Genomic DNA, 22,951 nt, shown 5'->3' on the forward strand with positions numbered 1-22,951 from the left:
AATAAGATCCCAAAATTGGGTCATATTCCTACCTCTACATGCTAACAACAGACAACGCCAGCGATCCTCATCCCATTCTTTCTTGGCGTGTCTGATAGCCGTTTTATAAATTACTCTACACTGCTTGATAGTACCATGGATCCTAGATTTAATGGCTACCACTAGATTTAAATCATCATCTGTCTGGTATATGTCATCGACATAAGAGAAAGTGTCCGGATCAGTATCATGCAAAATAGACACTAACTTTGTTTGACCTTGTCTACAGTGTTCAGACTAAATCCCAGGAAAGAACAGAATGCAAAAACAGCAGCAGGTTCTGTTTGAAAGTACAGTGTGCCTGAAAGTACAGTGCGCCACAACGCAAAATATGGTTGTAAGGATAACCTGCGCAAATTAGGGGGCAGTTTGCAACGTGCTCATGCTAACATAGGGAAAACGACAGTGGACCTGCACGGGACATATGACACAGTGGCGTACAGCAGACATAACACAGTTAAATCCAGAATGTGAACTTCATAGGGCATAGGAAACACCACATTTCTTCATCAAAATACATCTCCTTCACCCTTCTAAAAAAAAGTTATTTGCAAAATGCGACTCAAACTCTGCTTCATGACAAGCATCCCTTCCAGTCTGCAGATTGCAGAGGAAACCAAACTGTACCAAAAAGTTCCATTCCCTTCAATCTTGTCCACCCTGTAAACATTCTTGAAAAAATAATCAACCGGATAAACCTTTGTTTCCTCAAATTGAACCAATCAAAGTCTGAATTCCTTCTGCTTACTCTAGTCACTCCTTCCAGCCTGTTAATAACTGGCTCAAACTGTTATCCCAGTTTGAAATCTCACCCGCTTTCTTTTCTCACACATATTGCTTGGTGTTATCATTGATAAAATTCGAACTCTGATTCCCCACGTTGCTAAAACGGTAATACTGCACTTGAATCTCAAACCCTCCATCCATTCCCTTGGACTCCAGGACAGCAGTTCAATCACTGGCGCTCTCACACTTACCCAATGGGAATGGACTGCTGCTGACTCCCCTGATTCTACTCCAAAGCCACTCAAAGCCATCCTACACATGGTTGTTCACACCACATCACCCACATCCTGAGAGCTCTTCACTGGCTCCACCCGAATCCCCTTCATACAAGCTTTTTCGTTCACCTTTGCCTACTCAGCTACCTAAAGTATAAACTGACAACCATTTAAAAGTTCAAATGTTCCCCAACTTTGCAATATGTATGTATTTTATGTTGTATGTAAAGGACTCTGTTGTCCTTGTGGTTAGATCCACGCTAAACAAATGCTGTTCATAAATAAATACTACAAACAAATAGTGACCTTTTGGTGCTAAATTGCAAGCTTAGATATTTTTGTGGTAACAATTGAGTTAAATATCCAAATACAGCCAATAATAAAAAAAAATGTTTAGAATAGCTATTTTCATGGTGCCTTAATAACTGTTTTTGTTAAATATTTTCTTTTTTCTTACGTCAAAAGTTATTAATTTGCTTGTTGCAACGCACTATTTTTTTTACAACGTATCTTTATTCTTCAGTTGCTAATTTGCCCTCCTGTAACTCGGTTCTTCTATGGACGCAGAGAGTGCTTCCATAAGCTCCTAATACAGGGAGATTCATCGGGGAGACTTTGTATTTGGAGTGTTCCAGATGCCTTTGAGCAACAGGAAAATCCTGAAGGTATGTGCAATCCTCTAGTTATCATATTGGTGTCGAGCATGGAATGGAATGTGATTTATAAGTCTTCAGCAGTTTTTAAAAATTGTTTTTTCAATATATATGCATCTGATATTCCCGCCAGCCTAGCAAGCCGTCATAATATGCTAAACCTGATTCGACAGGAGAAATGATTATTATGGTTTGATGTGAATACTCCTTCAGTGCTTTGCCGGCTGTTTCTTCTTCTGCAGATACTTAATAAAGCTCATCTGCCAGGAAGCATGGCTTACTACAGTGTGCTGCCCGTCTGCCGCCACGTCAGTCTGTCCTTTAGTTCTATTTTCAAAGCAGTACCACTGATGACTGTGCTTGTGATGCGAGATCTGTTTCTTCAGGGGTCAAGCTGTTAATGGAAGCGGAACTTATTTCCATTCGTTCTGTAGTTGTAGGTTTGATTGTTTCCAAGTCAAATATGCCTTGTAAATTATAAAAATGTCCATTCTGAGGGTTATTAAAAATGTCAAGTCACAATACATGCACCCATCACTTAAACACAGCAACATAAAGTCAATAAAACGGTTTCTTAGAGTCAATATAAACAAATGCGTCAATACACCCTTTTCTATGTTAGGTATTTTCTGTATAGTACGTCCTCCACCTCTTCCATGGCCGCTTGGTGTTTTTGGTGGTCAGGCAGCCATGGGATGTATGGTCTACATGGGGGTGCTCCAGTGAGTTGTGGGTCTTGTCTCACAAAATGTCTTTCTCAACCGATGTTTGTATGTTCTTAAACCTTAGATGCATTATCAGATTGTGATGGCATAGTGTTGCTGTCATTCTTTTTACCTTGTGTGGCTTGCCTATGTCTGCTTAGGGATACTGTATCTACGCTTCTATTCTCTGTGTGTTTATATACCGCGCCATTTAGGTTCTGGAAGCTTGAAGTAGTCTTTATGTGTACATGGTGATCGTTCCAGTACCACAAGCTCAGCAATAGGCAAGAAAGCAAGACCAGTATCCAGAGGGGGTTACTAGGTTATACTAGAGGCGACTAGTTCAGGCATCAGCATAGTCGGCTCTTATGAATGTCTTGACAATCATTCCTCTCAAAATGTAATATCTTGCTTGATGTACAGCAGAAAGACTTCACTATCCAAATCTGACACTACATAGAAAACTTGAATTCTCCTTTGACAACCTTTGAAAAAGGTGAAACCCATACACGTTAGAAACCGCAACTAAGGTCTACCGTGGCCACTGTTACTGGTTCTTAGCTCTAAACCTCTCAGCAGTGCTTTATAGCCATAAAAGTCCCCAAAATTCTTCTACATCCCTGGGCTTTAATTATATGTTTACGTTTCACAAATTGTACTTTCTGCTCTCTGTTCATGGAAACTAGTTCAGAGTTTCCAGGGCCGCGGTGAACACAGGGTTCCTGTGTTATTCTCCATTGCTTGAAACGGAGTTTTGTAAACACAAATGTTTGTTGATAACGAGCTCAATAGTTGTTCCCAAGATTTAGATCTTGCTGAAAGGAATTATTTTTCCTAGCTCAAAATGGCAAGTAAATAGGTCTCCCCTGCATTTATATATTTTGAGAAGTGTCAACAGCTTGTTGCCTCGTAGCCTATGTTTCATACAGGAGAGCTGTTTCTTCTGTTTGACTATACGGTTTGCTTTATATGCTGTTTAAATTGCTGTCTCTGTCTTCATAAATGTAATTATGCAGCTGACAGTCCGACTCCGGTGTACTGTGACCCTCAATTATTACGTGTTTATTTAGTTTCTATTCTGAGTGTCCCTTCCATTGTAACTATGGGATATAGTTTCACTTCTCAGCAGTAATCGAGGGCATTTTAATTACTAAGATTATTAAAATTAAAATTGTCTGAGGTTATGCATCTCCCTCTCTGCACCCATGCCGGTAATCCTCATGACACATCAAAGTCCATGAGGACTACTTGGTTTCAGTTTATCGATTCTTTGTAAAATTTAAATGATGGGCATGGCCACTACTCTGTCCAAGGAGCTTTTAATTTTACTTACAGCAAGATCGTTTCTACCTCGTTGGTTTTTACTACAAGCATCCTGGGTTCCTGATCTAAACATCAAAACTGTTTTGAAATGAAGCCAGGACATTTGTGGCTCAGATCCATGAGCCAGCTTGCTGAGCTCGCACACTCTGTTCTCTTTCAAATTGGGCCCACAATTCCTTGCTGTTTTACTCTTGATTCACAATTTCCAGGGAATCCCAAGACTTGAAAATAAAGTCTAAGTATCTATTTTTTTTTCCAGAACAGCTATCTTATAGGGGTCACATCAGGGTAGATTTCCCAGCCCCCAACGGAAACTATGACCTTTGCACACAATTGGTAAATGGACAGGTGTTTGCACTCTGCCCAGTCATGCTTACAGGTTTTAGGGGTGCTTGGAATCTGACAAACCTGTAAGAGAATCTCTTACAGGTCAAAGATAGATTGACCCCTCCCTGAACCCACAAACTCAATGCACACACAAGCAGTGGTATTATCAAACGATTAGTGGTTATAATGGGCTATGCTTCTCTTATCATAAATGTAAGAATTATCATCTTAATAAGGAAAACATCAACAAATAAAAGTAGTATGAGTGAATGCAAAATGCCCTCCAAACATTGTACATCAGCCATCTCTAAGCAATCAGTCCTAGAAAATCCTGGTTGCCTTGAAGCATCATTTGTGTTTATTCTTGTATTTAATAAAACTTTTGGTAGCAGTGGTTACTGAATCTCAATCGGAATGCCAAAGGTGGGGTCAAAGTAATCGTTTTACACCTTGTGTAAGTGGGATAGAATGTGGTGCTCTCATGGTATCCTACATTTTGCTACCATACGGTGTGCACTGATTGTAGGGTCTAAAGGGTTCACAGTATAAGCATTACTATGGAATGTGACACCGTAGTTCTTGAATAGACAAACCGTCCCAGACTGTTTCAGCAATCCAAGTGATTTATTGAAAACCTGTCTCAATCGTTCATGGTCTTGATTGAAACTTCTTTACAAAAGCTAGTAGCCAACATGTGTTTTGTCTTTAGACAACTTTTTCAAAGCTGCAATAATTATAGACACAATAGATGTAGGTCTTAATACATATATCGGTATAAATGACAAGTAGGAGTGAGCCAAGCATGACATAAACGCACAGCATATAATACAGAAGTGACTTGTGGCAAAACCAAAATAAAAATGTTCATAAATATAATTAGTACCGCCAAAGTGGAGTGTATTAATACACCTAAAGAAAAACAATCTGAAGTGTCATGCACATAACAAAACAAAGTGGAAGACCGAAGTGCATGACAAAGTGCCAAACAAGGAGAGCCAAGGCAACCCAGTGACTGCATAGCTACCAAAAAGAGAAGAATATTTTAATTTAAACAGTTTTTTGTAATTGAGTTTTACAAGCAAGAGTTGAACATCATACAAAAAGCAACATTTCAACCCTACAACATGCATTATTACGCAGTAAGTCTTATCAGTGCCCATGTCTAACATTCTTGTCTGTGGACCTGCAACAGCATTTAAGGTCATCACATAAGCCACCAGAACTCCATATGTCCGTTTACCGGAGCTTTTTGTGACTTTGGTTCTTACTAGTCTCACATCCCCAGCCACATATATTAAGCTATGACAGATGGCAGTCAGGAACTCATGTGACATGTCGAGAAGTAAAAATTACAAATGGGGCCCATATATCTCTTTGTGTTGTCGCTTCATAGGCATTGATTCCCAGTTGCATCTCCAGCGCACAGTAGCCCTCTGCATAGCCAGTAGGAATAGCATAGCTAGCAGGGATATCTTTGACATTGCCAAAGAGAGCAACCAGGGGTATTATTGGTACGGAGTGACTAACTATGTCCCTCAGACAGGTATAAAAATCCCAGGGCAGCTCAAGGCCAGAAGCAGAAAGTCCGGGTCTTTACATCCGCAGCGAAAGCACCACACATGCGGTCTAAGGCCCATCAGTTTCAGGCTCTCGGGGAAATGTGGGTTGTGCCACTCCACAAACACTCCCAGTAGTAGTAGAGGAAGGCATCTAATGGAGTGCAGCCAGGACACGACTGCACAGCTTGTAAAGACAGGAACTCGCCAGTAGGGTACAGATCCCCAAGTGTGTTCAGCCCCAACCACTTTAACTGCCGCTGTACTATTTTCTCTCTCATGGTGGGAGCGCAGAGTTATGAATGAGACTTAAGTCAGCGGTGTTAAGTCAGGGCAACCGCGCCCTGCGTCTCAACTAGTTCCAATAGCCATTTCGTGCATCTGACCGCATCAATTTCAGGAGCGAGTCTGGTCGGTGTGTTGCACAATACCATAGCTAAGGGGCAAGGGCTGGTATTATCTGCCTCCACTGCAGCCTGGGGTGGGTATTGGGTAGGGTGGAACCAATGATGAGCGTTTTGGACCTGCACGCAATAGTAATACAGTTCAAAATCCGTGGCACCGGACCCTCCCTGCTTAGGGGGTGGGGAAGAAGGGTGACCGTCTCACAGGAGAATCTTGGTTGTTCACCATCCCACGCCATTTGAATCTAAAGGGAGCTTTGGAGGATGAAAAAGGCTTTGGTGAGGGGCATAGGGATGTTTATGAAGAGGTGAAAACATTTAGGGAGTAGTACAATTTTAGCAATCGCCAGGCTTCCGGCTAAGTACAAGGGCAAACACCTCCACAAACAGGTGGAGGTGTGGCACAATGATTAGAGCGGCAGACCCTGATGCAGAGGTCTAGCCCGGGACCAGGGTTCAATTCCCCGCCTCGGCGGGTCTTGGGCTCAAAAAATTCCACGGACCTGATAATTCTCGCCTCGGTGCCATTCCAATCGTGGAGTCCCACTCTGCAACTCTGGGCAATAGCTTGCTTAATCTCCACAATGGCCCCCACAACGCTAAGGATGCCTGGCCTCCACCTTGGGGGTGCCCAGGAGTGGACGCCTCACAGGGAAAGCCAGGATGGGTTCCACAGCGGTATTCGTACAAGCGCCTTGAGACCCTTGCGGGTGAGTAGTGCGCTATACAAGTATCAATTTTTTACATTTACAAGGTATGTGCTCTTCCAGCCACTCCACAGGTCTCCCATAGTTTTCTTGCCACAGGAACGTATAGTCTGCTGATTTGGATCCTCAGATAATGCACAGAGTCACTTGCCCACTCCCGGAGGGAAGTCCATTGGGAACTATTTCGTCTAGTTAACGGGGCTCCCCCTCAAGACTTAAGAGTATAAACTTACAGAGTACCGGGGCCTAATTTTGCATTGGATTCCTGATGTATACAGTGACCTTGTCAGAATACATAGATACTACCAGCCCGTCTGGCATGGTGCTGTCTTAGCTGTGCCAGGAGAGATTCCATAGCGATTGCATAGGGAATTGGGGTAAGTGGGCATCCCTGCCTCGTCCCCCTACTAAATATTATGAGGTCTATGATGAAGCCAATAACATGCAGTCGAGCCATGGGTAGCGCAGAGAAGAGGGTAATCCACTCAAGGAATGTGGAGCTGAACCCTAAGCGTAGAAGCAGCGCAAATAGGAAAGGCTATTCCAGGTAATCAAAATTATTTTTGGTGTCTACAAAAACCGCCACTCTGGGAAGTTGTGGGTTCATAGTGTGTGGCAGTCAAAAGAGAGTGCAAAGGTTGTACGAAGTAGAGCACCCCGGAAAGACGCCCGACTGGTCAAGGCAAACTAGGCTAGGGAGCAGAGGCAGCAGCTTTGTTGCAAGCATGCATTCTAATATTTTATTATCTATGTTAACCATAGATAGCGGTTGATAGGAATCGCATAAATTGAGTGGCCTGCCAGGCTTAAGGATCGTGATCATTAGAGCCTCACTAACAGTTGCCCGTAATTGGTCTGACTGCATTGCCACCTGAAATATTGCTAACAAATGCAGAGCCAGAAGGTCAGCATTGTCAAGAATTCCTGTCATACAAGGGAAACACGCCCTTATGTAAACAGGAGAGCTGTTACATAACTCAAGGGAAACACGCCCTTATGTAAACAGGAGAGCTGTTACATAACTCAAAGGAAACACGCCCTTATGTAAACAGGAGAGCTGTTACATAACTCAAGGGAAACACGCCCTTATGTAAACAGGTGAGCTGTTACATAACTCAAGGGAAACACGCCCTTATGTAAACAGGAGAGCTGTTACATAACTCAAGGAAAACACGCCCTATAAAGGGAGGAACCGGGAGGTACAAGGCTGTCGGATATTGTGTTTACACCGACGTACCTGCTTCGTGAAGAGCAGTGTTCCGGAGTGGTGCTCCAGTAAGGCAAGAACGGAGGTAGGTCGAGTCGTTACTCCCTGGGCCGTGTCTTGACCCATCGTCACCTGTGAAGGACCCGGAAGCTCTACCGGTCAACCATTGAGCTTCGCTTTTTGACTCGGCTGAGTCCAAGCGCAGTGGCGCTTTTGCTGGTTGGAGTCGTAACTCCCAGCCCGACCAGAGACACAGGGACTGCCAGCTGTAACGCACACCAGGAGGTGTTTGCCGCGTTACAGACTCGGAAGTCCACAGGATCGATCGAGCGGCTGCTCTCGTTTCAGTCTTCTTGCTTGTGATTGGGGTATCGGTGACGCATCACCAGGAGGTGACTCCGCGTCCCGGTGCAGTCTGAGGAAGAGGTTGAGCGGCTGCTCCCTTCAGGTAGAGACCCCGGCTGGGTGTTTCCCTGACTCCTTGATTCTCCCCAACACTCTTCGTGCCCCTCACAGCCTACCGATTGGCATTGTCGGCCATTTCATTTCTGCCCTCTGTTGGCATACGCCGGGATCGGCGTATATGCAGAGGACGGTTAGGACCATCCGTGCTGTGGGCTGGTAACGTACTTAGCCTGGAGGATTCCAGTGACTATAACTTTTGTTTGTTCTTTGTATTTTATTTGCCTTCATTAAAAGAACTAACCCTTCACAAGTGGTTGCGTCCTCATTGTCGTGTCTGTTAAACGATCCTGAGACGTTCAGGGCGTTACAAGCATATTCTTTGTAAAATTGGGTGGTCAGGCCATCTAATCCAGACGATTTATCTCCGGCCATACCACGGATGGCCAGAGTGACACCCTCCTTTGTAAAGGGGACTTCCCAGTATTGCCTATGCTTACTCTCCAGCCACATCAATTGGATGGAGTCAAAGTAGATATTAAGCTTGCCAAACGGCATATCACTAGTGGAAGCAGAAAGAGAAGCTTAATAGCGGGCATTACATGGTTGATGTCCGCTGAGGCGTGGCAAGGTTCCCCATTTGGTTTCAGTGATTCCCTTATGTAAGAATTTTCCCAGTTCTTTGTGTTTTAGCAGGGCCGCTGGAGTCTTACCCGCTCTGTCTCCCTATTGGCGTGCTTGCTGCAGCCTGCTCGTGTAGGAGTCTGGCTTCACTGTCGGCAGTGTTCCCTTATTCGGGCACTAAAAGAGAAGAAGGTAAGTGTAAAGAAACAGCAAAGTATATGTGCTGATCAGGTGTGTTAGAACCACGAGAGAGAAATTAGTACCTTGGTTAAATATTTCAGAATTTGTGTGTCATCAGGCATCTAATGAATGATCAATGAAGTATTTCAAGATTAAATATTTTGTAGCAAAATGGCAAAAGCCAAGGTAAATCCCTATTTGTGTAAATTATATAGATATGTAGAAGTAGGTTAACATTATTGTTAAACCACTGTATAGAAAATGTATTTACACCGAACATAAATAACTTACTAAGTAGGTTACTATATATTTTACCATCAAACGATATCAGTAGGAAGAACTGCGGAAATCCTGTTGCCAACTACACGTTCCAAAGTAAGTACAGGAAAGGGTTCCAAGTTCGGCCATGATAAGCCCATGCTATGTGGCTGAAAAAGAAAGAGATAATGAAGAGCTGAAATAAAGCACTTCCTCATAAGCGAAATATCTCTAAAGTATTTTAAAGGGGTTCCTCCCCACCTCCTTAAGCAATAGATAACAGACCCGGTAACTCACCTAAAATACTGTATTCACCTCGATGTGGAAGACGAATTGGTGTTAATGCGAAGAACACTCAAATAGCATGATGTTTGAGAGCTAGAGTAGGACAAACCCGTAACAACAGGAAAGCTTTGTGGCCAGAAAACCGCCATCTTGAAGGAGTGGTGCGTCCTGAGATTTATGTGGACATGGCGTATGGCCATTGTAAACTTATCTGAAAACAGGGATGAATCCAATGTATGAACACAGGATGCCAAAGGGGGAATGTGCCAAACAAAAATGTATGGAAAGAGGTGTCTCAAACATGCTCTGTTCGGCAATGTCATAGTACCTGTACAGTTGTTATAAATAGCCGCCATGCCATCTTGGGGTGGCAGTAACAGAAAATAGGATGTGCGTGTAAAGCAAAAACCAGCAAGCAGATAAGTGATAAGAGCAATATATGAATAAGCTACATGGAGGATGATTGGCTTGTAAAGAGAAACAAACAAGTAGACAAAGTGGTAAGACCAACTTGTGAATAACCCACATGTAGGATGGTATGAGTAAGATAAAAATAAGTTACATACTTCCAACAGAATGTCCATACAGTTTGATAAATGAAAAAAATAAGTAATCCCATTTGTGATAACAGACGAATGGTTCCACAGTTTCAGAAATAGGTTAGAAAATCAAGAGGTCTGGTGAGTATGACAAAATTTCACATGCAATTGGGATACATATCAAATCTGTTATACCACTTGTGATGTTGAAATAAAAGGTCCTAAGATCCACAAATAGGTATAGGTGGCGAAGTTGAGTTTAGAAATCAGGAAATGGGGCGAGACCCATAGAAGCCATTATCATTGTGGCAATATAGCCTTTAAAGGGCCTTTAACAATTTCAATTCAATTCAAAAATCTTTATTCGGATAAGAATATATCCAGAAAAGAACAAGTCACATAGCAGCATAAAAGTACACAAGTTCAAATTAGTCATAGGGATAATATAAAAGCAATTCAATAAAAGCATTACGTAAATATGCATCATATTATTAACAGATACGACAGTTTTCCGATTAATGCCCACTCGATTCGTGCCATCATGGTCATTATAAAAAACAAGTCTTCAAAGAATGGCTGCTTATTTCATGCTATTCATAATAACAGTATAAATATTAATTCAGTGAGAACATCCTTCATAAGGTACACATCGTATTACGGGCACATGCTGCAACTTTCAAAAAGGAGCCTACGCGAAGAACTAATTCATCATCTTCCAATCTAAGAATTTTCATGTAAGCAGCTTCAAGGTGGACAGGCAAGATGTTTTTTAAAAACGGTATCAAAAGCTATTTTGCATATTTTATATAAAATTTACAAAATAATAAAAAATGGAGTGTCGTTTACCCATTCCGGCCATCACATGGGCATGGCAGGTGGTCTTGATTAGCATTGTACCCAAGGGGGACACAGAGTAAGAATTTTACAGTGCCTGCCCTTAAGCGAAAAAGGAGTCCCCTCTCCCAGCGGCCTATTGGTTTTAGGAGATAACTAGATGGCATATGTGAAACGTTCTCAATAGTCATACAAGTTACGAAAGTTGTTTTCTTGATCTCTTTCATGTCTTGCTTTGCTATAGTATGCACATAGAGCCATCCAAAGGTCTTTTTTACTCACACTATCTATTTCTGTTGGGTTTAAAAAGAGCTGTTCATGATTGACACTGCTTAAACTGTCCCTCACTGCAGCAAGCCAGGGTATTTCCCTTCCCTTCTCGCACTTGAGGCAATCTCCTATTATCTCTCTTGTAAGGGACGCTGCTGGGTTTTTCCAAATTGCTAACCACAATAGAGCGGGTGAGCCTTTATATAGTCTTCAATGAATTGCAATTTTAGTTCGCTATGGCAAACATATTGGGACGCTGAGATTGGTGTTCCCAGGAATTTTCGAAAGTTTATTTTCTTCACACTGAATGCTGTTGCTCTTAATGAAACCCCAGAACTCTGCACCATATGTTGCTGTTGATATGCACTAAGATTTAAAAAAAGTCATGATTGCTTAAATTTCCCCTGTCCTTTTTGGTTGAGGAAGACCAAAAATCGAGTTCATAGCCTTTGAGAACTTGTTCCTGCTGTGCACCACATGGTCAGGCCAGGAACCATTAGCAGCAAAAACTAGCCCGAAATAACGAAAAGTGCAAGTGCGTTGTAAACTCTGATAGGCCACAGTAATGGAGTTTAAAAGATACTTTCTCGGCCCGCAGGCCATTATAAAATATATTATTTAATTGGTGCACAAGTCTAAACTAGCCATAAAATCCACAAAACCCTGCACTAAGTGTACAGCCCATTACAAGCTCATCGTCTGCATACAATAGGGCGGGGAGTATGTTACCATTGATTTTAGGGGCGTCGTTGGTGAGTACTATCAGTGACTTATGTAGTTTGTTGATGTATAAGATAAAAAAGAGGGGCCAAGACACACCCCTGCCTGACCCCTCTACAAACTCTAATGACTTTAGAAACCTCCACACCCTTATTAATCCTCACCCGAGCTTTCAGATCTTTGTGCAGGTAGGCTAAAAAATTGACTAAAACCTCATCTAAACCGTATTCTAAAAGAATGGACCAGAAACGTGACCGAGTGACAAAATCAAAAGCTGAGGTGAGGTCCATAAAAGCCAGGTATATTGGGGATCGCTGGGCTAAGCTGTACATCCCGATAATTAGATTAAGATTCAGGCACTGTTCGATTGTACCTATTTTACTCCTAAAACCTAACCTAAAACCTAACTGGCACAGTTGTAAAATGCAATCTTCCTCGGTCCATGTTTTAATCTTATTGTATAAAATCCTCCCTAAAATTTTCAGAGTATTATCTATAAGGGAAATTGGTCTATATCAACTTGGTTGGGAGCGGTCGCCCTTTTTAAAAATTGGGACAATAATACTAGTTGACCAAGTACTTTGTAACGGGGCATTAGTTAGGTTATTAAAAACATTTAGTAAGAGTAGCGCCCAAAAATCAGGTTTGTGCTTAATAAGATCAATGGGGAGCCCTTCAGGTCCAGGAGCTTTGTTGCCCAAGCTGTGTTGAATAGCTTCCTCAACTTTAGATAGAGATATTGGGATGCTGATGGGGGCCTGGTGCTCAAAGGGATCCTCGTTAAGTACTGAGGCTGTGTAAATAATAGAGAATAGGGCCTGCATGTCTCACTAGTTATATTATGACTTATCGGGGTCAGTGATTGTCCCATAGATCTCATGTCTATGACCGCGGCCCAAAAACTATTCCCGTTCTTTAAAGTGGGCAAGGGCATCCCAGCGATTTTTCATTAGTTCTTCCTTCCTTTGGGAAATAAGTGAGTTCTACTTTTTTGCTTAAGTGATTTAATAAGAGAATGACATCTAGGGTTGGTTGAGAGGGCCTTACTTAGCTGTATATCGTTGAACATTCACTGTTGAACTATCTTTGTCCGTGTTGTGCTCCGACAATTTGTTTTGATAGTGTAGATTTAATTGCCTCACAAAGTTTAATAAAGGTGCCAATTACCTCGGGGTTATTGTCCTATGATGATGAGCATACGTCAATAAGTCTCGGGTAGTCCCTTGCCATCGTATAAAATAAGTCTGTGTTATTGACGCCTCGCCAGACCAATCTTCGTCGTAGGAGCCGGATTCCTAGCGCCGGATTCATTTTTATATGTCGGGTTGGGGGAGAATCTCAACACTATTTTAATTGGGTTATGGTCGCCATGGGTAGTAGGGACAACCTCGACTTTCAATAGACAATCCTCAAGAGTGGGTGAGATAAACCCATAATCTATAGTAGTGATAATGCCCCTGCCTCTAAATGTTGGCTCTGGGAGGTTATTGTTGTTGGATCTTGCAGCAATTTCCATAACATTCATTAGATTGTGATTTTGCAGATGTTCCATTAGTTCCTCACCCCTATTACAGGTTTGCATTCTATTGCTGGACCCTATAGTTGCAGTTTTTTCCCTGGGGATCTTGGCATTGAAGTCACCCCCCAAACAAATGCCATCTGTGTTATCAAATCCATAACGATGCTGTATGGTAGAAACGAAATCAAGCAAATTAATAAAATTTATATTTGGTGTAATATAAAAATCTTTATTATAAAAATTGAGTATACAAATAGATACTCCCCTTTTATATATTAGGGCTTGAAATTTGTCGCTTTTTGTAGAGCTTTAACACTACCTCCTGCAGAAATATTTACCCGAATCTAGAGACCACCCGATGGTCGGCCTAGTTTAGGGATTAGGGCAACAATGTTAAAACATTCAAACCCTTCGATAAATAAATCTTGTGTGGCCCAGGTCTCGTGGGACATAAGAATGTCCTGCTGTTTTACCAATTCTAACCTATCCGGTAAGTTTCTTTTTTACTGTAAACCAGCGGCATTCCAACTTAATATCTTTAGATTTGAATTAGTGGTAGCCTTGGTTGCGGCAACAGGGTCGCATGTTACAGATAAAAACATTGGGGCATTAGGTAAGGGGTCGACCTCGTTACTCTCCAGTGTTAGGGACAGTCCATCCTGAGTGTCCAGGTCAGACAATGCTAAAAACCTCTTGTGTACGATTGAAAAAGCAGGGTCATTTATAGGGGGCCCAGAAATCGGTTTGTAAAAATAGCCCAGTAGCAATGACTAAATATGCGTGGGGTTGGTGGGAGTATCCTCCTGTACCCTCATTAGTGATCTGACCATAACCAGTCTGCGAAAGTTGATCACTATACAGTCCCCCTCTATGTTCTTAGGTGAGACACCCACCCACCCTACTCTTCATACCATGATAATTTCATTCATATTTGACACATTTAACCTCCTATATTTAGATAGCCAGTCCACACATTTGTTGCGCAGTTGGTCCCAAGTTTCCCTCTGTTCTTTCTTGAGGATTGGTACCCCTGCCAATACCAAGACATAGGGACATTCTGCTGGCGGCAATCCTAGGACATCTATGCTGGGCTCAGAGAGATTTCTCCATGGGGTATCGGGCACATTACTACTCAAACCTCCTAAATTTAGGTGCTCACCAACTGAGCTGATGACACGTTCAGAAAAAAGGTTAGGGGCATGTTCGGAGCGGTCCCAACCCTGTGTAATGGGCCGTTATTAGTAGAGGGCTGTTCTGATGCTACGTTAGCCATTTGGCAGAAAGAACTCCCTGACTTTACTACATGTTCTACATGAGCTTCCAGCTAGGGGGCGGTCAGCAGGGATGGAGTGAGGACCGGTGAATTAATATTAGGTGGGGCATCCGGTATCAAGGTCAGTCCCTCCCCAGTGATAGCAACAGTCTGGATTGTCTCGTTGTTGACTCAGCTTATTCATAAGGGTGTCCAGATGATCTAGGCGCTTCCATAGGCGGGTACATTTTATGCCTATCAAATCTTTAATCCGCGCAGAGAATGTGTCAATAACAGTGTTGACGAAAGTGTCCCCAAGACAACTGTGGTCAGGTGCAGAAAATACGGCTTCGGTCTGAGTGTAGATCGAACAACTTGGCTTCCCATTTGGTGCAACCTCTTGGGTACTAACATTCAATGGGGGCTGTATCCACGAGGTCAAACAAGTGCGAGTTGAACTGGTGCGGATGTGTTGTTTCCTTTTCGAGCAAGTGGGCTTCTCAAGGCTTCCTTTTGCGCTTAGCCGCTGGGACTGCAGTAGTTGTTGGTGTGCCCGTATTTAGCCGCGGCTCAGCGTTGTCATATCCTTTTGGGCTCTCGCTAGGAAGTATAGTATTGTTAAGACCAGATCCCTGGCGCAGGGGAGTGCGAAGTACAATGGTAGATACATGGCTAGGAGCAGATACAGGAATAGAGTCAACTTAAGCCCCTCCAGCTAGAAGACCGTTAAGTAAAGCCTCACTTGCCAGAAACAAACGTCGGTCAGTTAGTTCAATCTTGCTAGACACAATGCTGACAACCCTTTCTAGCATGCTGCCAATGCTGGTGGTGGAGGGGCGCGCAGGTAATGTCCCAGTGCGTTTCCCATAGTGACTGCTTAGAGCCCTCTCTTGACAATCCAGATAGTATATATGGGCACTCACCTCAGACCTCTTGAGTAATGTTAGTTGAAAGAGGGGCTGCCCAGCCCTGCCTTTTCCTACAGCTGACGGGCACAGATGGGCCCGCCCTTGGCCCGGGCTTTGCCCGGGGCGCGACCCGGGCACGCCAGTGCGTCCCGCGCTGCGGGAGCCCGAGACTGCCTTTATGCGCCTCCTGGCACAAGGAACAAACGCATTGGCGCCTCCTGACGCTGTGCCTGCTGGGGGATGGAGTCCCCAGGGAGACCGTGCAGATGCTGTGGCCGGTGAGGGCCTTTAACAAAGGAGCTGGCCTTTAACAAAGGAGCAAGCATTTAATGGCCGGTAGAGCCCGCTATAGAGGGCTTTAAGGATATTGGAACATTCTGCCCCTAGAGGGAAGAATGTTCTAATTTGTAAAACAAAGGCCTCACAGAGCCTTGGGGGGTTGAAATCCACCCAGGCTACGTGAGGCCTTTGTTCACAGCATAAGCTGTGAACAAATATTGGAATATTGCTGATTCCCGGCTTCTACCGGCCATTAGAAGCCTGGAGCACTCCATTGTCTTCAGTGGAGCGCTCAACATTCCAATATTCTAATATTAGTTAGAATAGTTCAATACAATGTTCTACTTGCTAAAGTACAAATCAAACATGAACAATTTGAAAATAAAATATATGTACAAATATACAGATAAAACCAAGCCAATACAGTTGACAGTAAACTCCCAAAGGTGCTTAATCAGTCAGAAAAACATGCAACTCTGTCCTGGTTTAAGCATTTATCAACAGCTCAATGATGATTTTAATGATCCAACAAGGTTCCAATTTCCTTAATATTAAAACTCTGTTGTCCCCTCTTGGGTTGGGGTTTACTACAGAAATGGCATGAAATCTCAGCTAAAATAGTTCAGTTGCAACATGTTTGGTACTGAAGTGGGTTGCTGATGGGTAATTTGTCTTTATTTCTGATCTATTGCCCTAATGTGTTCTTGGATCTACTTTTTCACTGGACGTACTTAATTAGGACAAATTGCTTCTCTAGGAAGTCAAGATATACAGAAAGAAATATAGGGCCTTGCTTAGAGTTGGTGGACCAGATACTCTGTTGCAAACTCAGCTGAGTATCCAGCTGCCAAACGTTTGGTCCTCCCTCCTCATTAAGAGTTAGGCGTACTGTTAGAAGGCGACCTCAGAGGAGCCCGGAGGGGGCCCTGACTGTCCTGAGACCCACCCTCAAAGTATCGTAGCCGGGCACTGGCGGGAGATTCCGCAGGGGAGGTATCTCGTACCTAGGATCGTACACTTGGCACCACACGACAAAGAGACACCACACCGAGGGTTCTTAGGATTCAAGCTTTATCAAATCGAAGTGGTAGGATCTTTATGATCAGCAAGACAGATATTTACAAGCAGAGCGTGGGCTCACAGAGTCTTGGCGGGGGTAGGAGGTAGCGGGACAGTCTTTGGGGGGATATGGATCAAATGCAGGAGCGTACCCGGCGCACAGCTCACAATCCTCGAGCTGGGGGATACGCTTGTCGTCGTGGGGTCCGGCGGGACCAAAGAGAGTCTGGGGGAGCCGCGAGTCACTCAGCAGGCTCAAGCACAAGTTCGGAGGTCTTACGATCTTCAGGGAGCCGCGAGCCACTCAGCAGGGCTCAAGCACAAGTTCGGAGGTCTTACGATCTTCAGGGAGCCGCGAGTCACTCAGCAGGGCTCAAGCACAAGTTCAGGGGTCTTACGTTCTTCGGGGAGCCGCGAGTCACTCAGCAGGGCTCAAGCACAAGTTCGGAGGTCTTACGTTCTTCGGGGAGCCGCGAGTCACTCAGCAGGCTCAGGTACCAGTTCGGAGTTCTTACGATCTTCTGGGAGCCGCGAGTCACTCAGCAGGGCTCAGATGTTCCAAGGCGAATCTGCCGGACAGTCCCAGAGCACCCCTTGTTATAGGTCGACCCCTCTTTGATGTCCGGAGTCTGTGCAGGCAGGGGTCTTGTCACCTGGGGGTCGCTTGTCGAGGTTTCCTGCCATTGTCTTTTGATCCTTTCAGGGCCGGGTCGGGAGGAGTCCCAGACACCCAGCAGGCGTGGAGCCAGCCCTCAGGGAGGCCGGAGGGCCGATCGAAACCTACCGTCCCAGGGGAGTTCAGAGGTGCGATAGAAACTGCTCCTCCCTCTCTCATCCCCTGGAAGCGTGATGTCCTCCAGCCGGAGTGGCGCCTCTAGGCCCGGGTTGTGCTGGGGCCGGGCGGCCATCTTGGTGCACGAAGTGGGCACGCGTGCCCGGGGTGGCCGAAAGGAGAGAGGCCATGGACGGGGAGGCCCGGGTTGCGTGTGTGTGTTCTGGTGGGAAGGATCGGCTGGGCCGTGTGCTTGGGGTCCCTGGTACCAGGTTAGGTAGTGCGAGGACAGGAAGAGCCATGCTACGAGGCCGGGTCTAACACGCGTCCCCCCCCAGCTGAAAGCCGGAGAGAACTAACCATCATCTTGGGGGGTTCTCTTCGCTGAGGCGGAAGAACCGGGAGAGGCCGTCAGCGTTGGCGTGGTCCGTACCAGGGCGATGTTCTACGGTGAAATCCATCCCCTGGAGGGAGATTGACCACCGCAGTAGCTTAGGGTTTTCTCCTCGCATCTGCATGAGCCATCGCAAGGGCCGATGGTCGGTTTGTACTTTGAAATGGGTGCCAAACAGGTAAGGGCGCAGCTTTTTGAGGGCCCAGACTACGGCAAATGCTTCGCGCTCAATGGTGCTCCACCTCTGTTCTCTGGGCAACAGCCGCCGGCTGAGGAAGGCGATGGGCTGGTCTAGGCCTTGGTCATTCACCTGGGACAGGACGGCTCCAATGCCATGCTCGGAGGCATCGGTCTGGACTACAAACTCCTTGGAGTAGTCGGGAGCCTGGAGGACGGGGGCCGTGCACATGGCCTTCTTTAGGGCATCGAACGCTTCCTGGCAGGCAGTCGTCCACTGCACCCTCTTGGGCTGTTTTTTTTGATGTGAGTTCGGTGAGGGGGCCAACCAGGCTGCCATACCCCCGGATGAATCTTCGGTAGTAGCCAGTGAGGCCCAGGAAGGCTCGGACCTCCGTTTGGGTGGTGGGTGGTTCCCAGGCTAGGATGGCGTCGATCTTTGGCTGTAGAGGGGCGACCTGACCGCTCCCGACCTGGTGCCCCAGGTAGACTACTGATCCTTGCCCAATCTGGCACTTGCTGGCTTTTACTGTGAGGCCTGCCTGGCGCAGGGCGGTTAGCACTCTCCGGAGGTGCTGGAGGTGCTCACTCCATCCGGAACTGAAAACAGCGATGTCGTCTAGATAGGCCGCACTGAACTGTTCCATCCCGGCCAGGACCCTATTCACCAGTCGCTGGAAGGTGGCCGGGGCATTTTTCATTCCGAAGGGCATTACGCGGAAGCGATAATGCCCATCTGGGGTGGAGAAGGCGGACCGCTCCTTGGCTTCCTCTGTGAGCGCAATCTGCCAGTATCCGCAGGTGAGGTCGAATGTGCTGAGGAACCGGGCCGCCCCGAGTCGGTCAATGAGCTCGTCGGCTCGGGGGATGGGGTGGGCATCGGCCCGGGTGACGTCATTGAGCCCCCGGTAGTCCACGCAGAATCGGAGCTCGGGGGCGACACCGGGGGCCGCTGCCTTCGGAACTAGGACCACGGGGCTGGCCCAGGGACTATCGGATGGCTCGATCACCCCCAGGGTCAACATCTTCGAGACTTCAGCTTGAATGCAGGACCGGACTCGGTCAGGGACTCGGTAGGCTCGGTGTCTTACTGGCGGGCTGTCCCCGGTGTCCACGTCATGGACACACCAGTCGGTGACTCGGGGGATCAGGGAGAAGAGGTCGGAGAATTGTCCTAGGAGCTGGCGACAGTCCGCTTGTTGCTGGTCAGTGAGGGATGGGGAGAGGTTCACTCCTTCCACGGAGCCATCCTTCTCCTTGACACACAGGAGGTCCGGGAGGGGATCGGACTCATCTTCGGCCCCGTCATCGGTGGCCAGCAGGAGGCTCAGTTCTGTCCGTACGAAGTGAGGCTTGAGGCGGTTCACGTGTAGGACCCGCAGGGGATCCCGGGGCGACTGGACGTCCACCAAGTACGTGACTGGACTCTTCCGCTCAATCACTTTGAAGGGCCCGGTCCACTTGTCCTGGAGGGCGCCAGGCTTCACGGGGGCCATGACCCATACCTGCTGGCCCGGCTGGAACTCGACCAGAGTGGCATTCTGGTCGTACCAGCGCTTCATCTCTTCTTGGCTTGCCTCCAGGTTGGCCTCGGCCAGCTCTCGGAACTTCCTGGTCTGGTTCCGGAGGGCCAGAACGTATTGGAACACATCTCGTGGGGGGGTCTGGGGTGCTGCCTCCCACCCTTCCTTAACCAAACTGAGGGGACCTCGGACGGGGTGCCCATATAGTAATTCAAACGGGCTGAACCCCAAGGACTTCTGTGGGACTTCCCGGTAAGCGAACAGGAGGCAGGGGAGCAGGACGTCCCACTTACGCCGGAGGGGTTCTTCTAGGCCGTTGATCATCCCTTTCAGAGTCCGGTTAAACCTTTCTACTAGGCCGTTCCCTTGGGGATGGTACGGGGTGGTGAACTTATAGGACACCCCACATTGTTGCCACAGGGACGTCATGTATTTTGAGATAAAATTAGTGCCGCGATCGCTCACGACCTCGCGGGGAAAACCCACCCGGGAAAAGATCCCCATCAGGGCTCGGCCCACCACGGGAGCCGTGACGGTGCGTAGGGGGATCGCCTCAGGGTATCGGGTGGCGTGATCCACTAGGACCAGAATGAAACGGTGACCTTGGGAGGTGGGGGGATCCAGGGGCCCCAAGATGTCGATTCCGACTCTTTCGAATGGGGTACTGACGACCGGGAAGGGTTGGAGGGGAGCCTTGCGCTTCCCCCCACTCTTCCCACTAGCCTGGCACGTGGGACAGGACTTGCAGTGGGCTTCTACAGCTACTCTCATCCTAGGCCAGTAAAAGTGAGTCACGAGACGGCTGTAGGTTTTGTCTTGACCCAGGTGGCCGGCGAGGGGGACGTCGTGGGCCAAGCCCAGGAGGAAGTCTCGGAAGCGTAGGGGTACCACCAGCACCCGGCCGGATCCTAGCTCCACCGACTTCTGCTCACTGTACAAGAGGATATTCTCCCAATAAACTCGGTGCGTTCCGGTCTGGTCGCCTGCGGCTTGGCCCTCGGCCTGGTGCCGTAGTCCGACCAGGGAAGGACAGGTGGCTTGCTCCCGGCAGAACTCCTCCGGCAGAACTCCTCCCGGGTGGGCCCGCCCTCATGGCGCCACGGGGCCAATTTGGCCAGATCGCCTAACTCGGGGACCGGGGTGGTGTCGGACGGTGAGGGTTCGTCGCTGGCGACTGACCCTCCCGATGGGGGGACGGGAGAACCCTCGGCGGGGACTGCTCTGACTCCCTCGGTCGGGGGGTCCTCGACTTCCCCCAGGGGGGTGAGTCGGGCGGACATAGATCGGGTGGTGGCGCACATCCACTCGGGGAGTCCCATCATCCCTAGGTGGGCCTTGCGCTCGACGTACTTCCAGGGAGAACTCTCCAGGTCGTTCCCTAAGAGGCAGTTGACCGGCTGGGAGGTTCTTACGGCAACCCTCAGTTTACCTATCACCCCTCCCCACTCAAACGGCACCAGGGCTACCTGACACATACTCTCTCTATTATCTGCGGAAATTACGGGGCAAAAGACGTTGGGTAGGATCTGCTCCTCGGGGACTAAGTGCCTGAGGACACCGGTGATGCTGGCCCCGGTGTCTCGCAGGGCTTCTATTTGGTGGCCATTGATCTTGACGAGCTGCCCGTACTTCTTCGTGTTGGAGGGCAGGAGGCTACCAGGGACCATCTCTCTATCTCCCAGGGATACTAGGGCCATAGCTGCGGGTTCCCACTCCCCGGTGTCCTCAACCTCCTCCCCCAGGGCTACGTTGGCTATCTGTCTAGCAGGGTTTGCAGCAGGGGGGACCTGGGGGGCCATGGGGCACTCCGGGTCATTGGCGTAGTGCCCGGGCCTTTGACAACGGAAACAAGTGATGGTTACCCGGTGCCCCTGTCTCCCGGGGGGTCCGGAGACTGGTGGGGGGGGCGCCGGGAAAGGTGGAGGTTGGGCCTTCGGGGGACTCGACTGGGACTCTCTCTGCCCTCCCTGGTTCCCTCCCCCTCTCTGGCGGGGTGGTCCCTGACTGGCTCGGGGGTATTCTCCTACACTGCTCCGGGGGACCCGGGTGTTGGTCCAGCGGTCTGCTTCCACAGCCAGCTTCCGGGGATCGGTGAGTTTGCTGTCGAGCAGATGCTGGCGTAGTTCCACAAAGCAGTTCGCCGCCAGGTGAACCCACAACATGAGGTCGGTGAGTTCCTCGAGGGTGGTGACCTTGCTGCCCTTGAAACACCCATCGAAGGCCCGACTGAAAAAGTTTACATACTCCACCCAGGTGGTGCCCGGGATCTTCCTGCCGTCCCGGAATCGCTGACGGTACATCTCTGGGGTGAGGCCGTACCTAGTGAGGAGAGCCTCTTTCATGTGGCTGTAGGAGGTCTGCAGGGAGAGGGGTAGGTCGAGCAGGGTGTCCCTTCCTTCGCTCAGAAACCGTCCCCACAGCCCTGCCCCCCAGTCCTTCTGCGGGGCCCGATGAGAGGTCATGGCGACCTCGTAGGCCCTGAACCATTGTTGAATGTCATCATTTTTATAATATTCTTTGACCACGTCCTTGGGGATGTGGACCTTCTGTTCCGCCGGGGAGGCCGCCTCTCGGTTCCCCGGGGGCCTCCCTTCCTCGTTTCTGGCTTTGAGCTCGATCTCCTTCAAGCTGCGTTCGTGCTCTAGTTGGAGCTTCCTTCCTTCGTGCTCCCGTTGGAGCTTCTTCTCTTCCAATTCGCCTTGTACGCGCATTTGTTCTACTGCTAGCTTTTTTTCCGCTAATTTCAATTCGCCTTCGATTTTGAGTTTGGCTAACTCGAGTTCGTGATTGCGACTTCTCTCTCTGTCTGCGAGCTCTTCCGGGGAAAGGCCCCCGTCTGGCACGAAGCCTCGCACCTGATTGCTGCGGCTTTCGCCTTGGGTGGGTTCTGCTTCGTCGTGTCGCTCCCCCATGCCTTCTGGGCGGGAGGCCCCGGCATCCACCCAAGCTTTCAGTGCTTTCTGCAAATCTTCTTTGGTGTTGAGACCGGTGGTAGCTATTTTAAGTTCTTTGCAGAATTGCTTCAGTTCTTTGTG

The 22,951-nt window shown here is 47.6% G+C and overlaps 1 protein-coding gene across 4 annotated transcripts in view; it reads left to right on the forward strand.

Annotated features, from left to right (window-relative positions):
• WDR7 (WD repeat domain 7) overlaps nucleotides 1-22,951 on the forward strand; it is a 1,596,127-nt gene that overhangs the window by 225,388 nt on the left and 1,347,788 nt on the right. For all 4 annotated transcript variants that reach the window (XM_085630124.1, XM_085630134.1, XM_085630121.1 and 1 more), the window contains one exon: nucleotides 1,564-1,705. In XM_085630124.1, the coding sequence (XP_085486250.1) occupies nucleotides 1,564-1,705 (142 nt within the window). The remainder of the gene's footprint in view (nucleotides 1-1,563; nucleotides 1,706-22,951) is intronic.

This window comes from Triturus cristatus, chromosome 2_1 (genome assembly GCF_964204655.1).
Source record: "Triturus cristatus chromosome 2_1, aTriCri1.1, whole genome shotgun sequence".
Classification (NCBI taxonomy): Eukaryota; Metazoa; Chordata; class Amphibia; order Caudata; family Salamandridae; genus Triturus; species Triturus cristatus.